At 43.3% G+C, this 4,415-nt stretch overlaps 1 protein-coding gene across 1 annotated transcript in view; it reads right to left on the reverse strand.

The window, feature by feature from the left end:
- Positions 1 to 588: 588 nt before the first annotated feature.
- Positions 589 to 4,415, reverse strand: part of LOC138353308 (forkhead box protein P2-like) — a 7,776-nt gene continuing 3,949 nt past the window's right edge. The window contains exon 3 of the mRNA XM_069306179.1: positions 589 to 738. Coding sequence (XP_069162280.1) covers positions 589 to 738 — 150 coding nt within the window. The remainder of the gene's footprint in view (positions 739 to 4,415) is intronic.

The following is a 4,415-nucleotide window of genomic DNA, read 5'->3' on the forward strand; positions in this document are numbered from 1 at the left end:
TGACATCATTTTCTTTCCCCCAATAATATGCCAGAGACACTAACCGGGTGACAACATCTTCCTCCTCCTCACTACGTCCTAGAGACAACATCCGGGCGGCAGTATGCCCTCCCCCCCCACCACCCCCCCTTGTAACATCCGGGTGACATCATCCCCCAATCATAACATCCGGACGACAGCATCCACATCACAACATCCGGACGACAGCCTCCCTATCACAACATCCGGACGACAGCATCCGGACGATAACATCCGGACGATATCATCCCCAATCACAGCATCCGGACGACAGCATCCCCCATCACAACATCCGGACGACAGCATCCATCCTAACAATATCCGGGCTGCGGATGTTGTCCCTCTCCAGCATAAATGAGAGAGCGAGAGAGAGCGAGAGAGAGAGGGAGAGAGAGAGAGAAAGAGAGAGAGAGAGAGAGAGAGAGAGAGAGAGAGAGAGAGAGAGAGAGAGAGAGAGAGAGAGAGAGAGAGAGAGAGAGAGAGGGAGAGCATCTGCAGCCTCACTTGCTTTGTTCCGACACTGGCCTGACGGGGTCTTGTGGTAATTACCTGCTGGCCTTGACGACCTCCTCACCGCTGCTGCTCCTCTGTCTTGGTCCACTTTTGCCGGAGACCCTGTTGCTGCTGCTGCTGCTGCTGCTGCTGCTGCTGCTGCTGCTGCTGCTGCTGTTGCTGCTGTTGCTGCTGCTGCTGCTCCTTCCGCCGTTGCTCATGATGTTGCTGATGTTACTGTTGTTGTTGCTGCTGCTGTTTACTGTTGCTGATGATGATGCCGTGAGTGTGTGTGGAGGGCAAAAATATGTTGGTGAAGGACAACATGTACTCACCTAGTTATATTCACCTATTTGTGCTTGCGGGGGTTCAGCTCTGGCTCTTTGGTCCCGCCTCTCAACTGTCAATCAACTGGTGTACAGGTTCCTGAGCCTACTGGGCTCTATCATATCTACATTTAAAACTGTGTATGGAGTCAGCCTCCACCACATCACTGCCTAATGCATTCCACCTGTTAACTACTCTGACACTGAAAAAGTTCTTTCTAACGTCACTGTGGCTCATTTGGGTACTCAGTTTTCACCTGTGTCCCCTTGTTCGCGTACCACCCGTGTTAAACAGTTTATCCTTTTCTACCCTGTCAATTCCCCTGAGAATTTTGTAGGTAATGATCATATCTCTCCTTACTCTTCTGTCTCCCAGTGTCACGAGGCGAATTTCCCGCAGCCTTTCCTCGTAACTCATGCCTCTTAGTTCTGGGACTAGCCAAGTGGAATACCTCTGAACTTTTCCCAGCTTCGTCTTGTGCTTAACATGGTGCGGGCTCCATGCTGGGGCCGCATACTCCAGGATTGGTCTTGCATATGTGGTATACTAGGTTCTGAATGATACCTTACAAAGGTTCCTGAAGGCTGTTCTGATGTTAGCCAGCCTCGCGTATGCTGCAGATGTAATTCTTTTTATGTGGGCTTCAGGAGACAGGTTTGGTGTGATAACAACTCCAAGATCTTTCTCTCTGTTTCGTGAAGTACTTCATCTCCTATTTTGTATCCAGCGTCTGGCCTCCTGTTTCCACCGCCTAGTTTAATTATTTAGCATTTACTTGGGGTTGAACTTTAGCAGCCTTTTGTTGGACCAATCATTTAGTCTGTCTAAGTCATCTTGTAGCTTCCTACTATCATCCTCTGTTTTAATCCTCCTCACAATTTTTGCATCATAAGCAAACAGTAAGAGGAACGATTCTATACCCTCTGGGAGATCATTTACATATATCAGAAACAGTATAGGTCCAAGGACTGAACCCGTTGGGACTCCACTGGTGACGTTCTGCCAGTCTGGCAGGACATCTATCAGTCTATCTCGCCTCTATCAGTGACTCGTTGTTGTCTGTTGCTAAGGTATTCCATTATCCAATGGACTACATTGTCCTTTCAGTCCTCCCTGCATTTTTCTTTCTCCAGCTTTTTCTTTAGCCTCTTGTGTGGTACTGTGTCAAAGGCTTTCTGGCAATCCAAAAATATGCAGTCTGCTCACCCTCTCATTTTTGTTGCCTGGTCATTAATCCTGTGAGGCAGGATTTGCCATCCCTGAACCCATGCTGATGCTGTATTACAAAGTTCTTTCGTTCCAGATGTTCCACTAGCTTTCTTCGCACAATCTTCCCCATCAGCTTGCACGGTATGCAGGTTAGGGACACTGGCCTGTAGTTCAGTGCCTCCTGTCTCCCCTTTTTTGAAAATTGGGACTACATTAGCCGCTTTCCAAATTCTTGGCAGTTTCCCTGTTGCCTGTGATTCGTTATACACTATGGAGAGTGGTAGGCACAGTGCTACTGCTCCTTCCTTAAGTATCCAAGGGGAGATTCCATCTGGGCCTATGGCCTTTGTCACATCCAACTATAGTAAAAGCTTCCTTACTTCCCCGATGGTAATCTCAAACTCTTCTAGGGGAGCCTGGTTAACTATTCCCTCTCTTATTCCTGGAGCTTCTCCATGCTCTAAAGTGAGGACCTCCTGGAATTTCTTATTCAGTTCCTCGCACACTTTCTTGGCGTTTGTAGTGAATCCGTCTGCCCCTATCCTTAATTTCATTACCGCTTCCATTACTGTTGTTTTTCTCCTGATGTGGCTGTGCAGCAATTTAGGTTGAGTCTTTGCCTTGCTTGCGATGTTATTTTCGTATTGCCCTTCTGCCTCTCTGCTCAATCTGACATATTCATTCCTGGCATTCTGGAATCTTTCTCTGCTCTCCAGTGTCCTGTTATTCCTATAGTTTCTCCATGCCCTTTTACTTTGCTGCTTAGCTAGCTTACATCTCTGATTAAACCATGGGTTTCTCATCTTCATTTCACTGTTTTCCTTTTGGACCGGGACAAACTTGCCTGCTGCGTCTTTGCACTTCTGCGTGATATAATCCATCATATCTTGGGTCGTCTTTCCCCTGAGCTCGGTTTCCCATGTTATATCTGTTAGGAATTTTCTTATTTCCTCATAGTTTTCCTTACGGAATGCCAGCCTTTTGTTTTCAGTACCCCATCTCGAGTTTAACAAGCCTTCTTCAACCAGTACACTGTGGTCGCTCATTCCTACTGGGGCTTCAAAACCGATTTCTCTTATGGCGGAGTCGTTCAGATTTCTCTTATGTCCTTTCGACCTAGTGAAGACTAGGTCGAGTCTCGCTGGTTCATCGTTTCCTATCATCCTTGTGGGTTCCCTGACATGCTTTCGTAAAAAGTTTCTAGTATGTATATATAATATATGTTGTAACGCTTTTTGTGTAATGAAATTATCAAATAAAGTTAGATATATATACACACATACCAAAAGAATATGGGTGGTAGGAGAAGAAAATATCAAAGTGTTCAGTGAGGATCCACAAGGTCTTCTCTGAGTATTCTTTCTTTTCTTTTCTGAGGCTATGGGTCCCTATACTTGCACCAGAGGTGGTACCCCTTCTAGGTTATAAAAAAAATATTAATATTATTAAATATATTAAAAAATATTAATATATATATATATATATATATATATATATATATATATATATATATATATATATATATATATATATAATGAAATTAAATAATAGTGAAACGGTCGATTCACAGCTGCGGATGAATAATCACCCACATGTGTTGCAGGTGTTAGGTGGAGAGAAAACAGAAAGAGAGAGAGAGAGAGAGAGAGAGAGAGAGAGAGAGAGAGAGAGAGAGAGAGAGAGAAAATGAGAAAAGCAACGCATCACGTTTTGGATGGCGGTGAACAGGTGTTGTGGGATGACACAGCCAACAGCTGCTGCATATGGCACAAAGTTGTCAGGGAACATATTGCCTTGCACAAAGCATATCACTACGTTAGATGACTATCTGAATTAATTATCACACATAGATAGAGCTGATAGGAGAAAAATAAAAACTTTAAATGAAACAGGAACCTTGCAAGAGAATTCATATTATACATGGACGTGAGTGAGTACTAGTACTCTGTATTATATATATATATATATATATATATATATATATATATATATATATATATATATATATATATATATATATATATATATATATATATTTTTTTTTTTTAAAGTTTGTGAGGGTACCACCTCTGGTGCCAATGTGGGGACCCATAGCCTCGGAGAAGAAAATAAAAAGTATTCAGAGGAGACCTTGTGGTTTCTCACTGAACACTAATATTATCTTCTCCTACCACCCCCATTCTTTTGTATGTACACATATATATTTACTTTATTTGAACTTTGTTACAAAAAAGGAGTTACATATAGGTTACAAAGATGGTTATCTTAGGTTGTCGAGTTCCTCCAGCTCCTCAGATGGCGGGCAGGAACCCTGGATGCAGTGCGCATTTCCCCTCTGTATCGCCACACTATATATATATATATATATA

Source organism: Procambarus clarkii, chromosome 57 (assembly GCF_040958095.1).
Source record: "Procambarus clarkii isolate CNS0578487 chromosome 57, FALCON_Pclarkii_2.0, whole genome shotgun sequence".
NCBI lineage: Eukaryota > Metazoa > Arthropoda > Malacostraca > Decapoda > Cambaridae > Procambarus > Procambarus clarkii.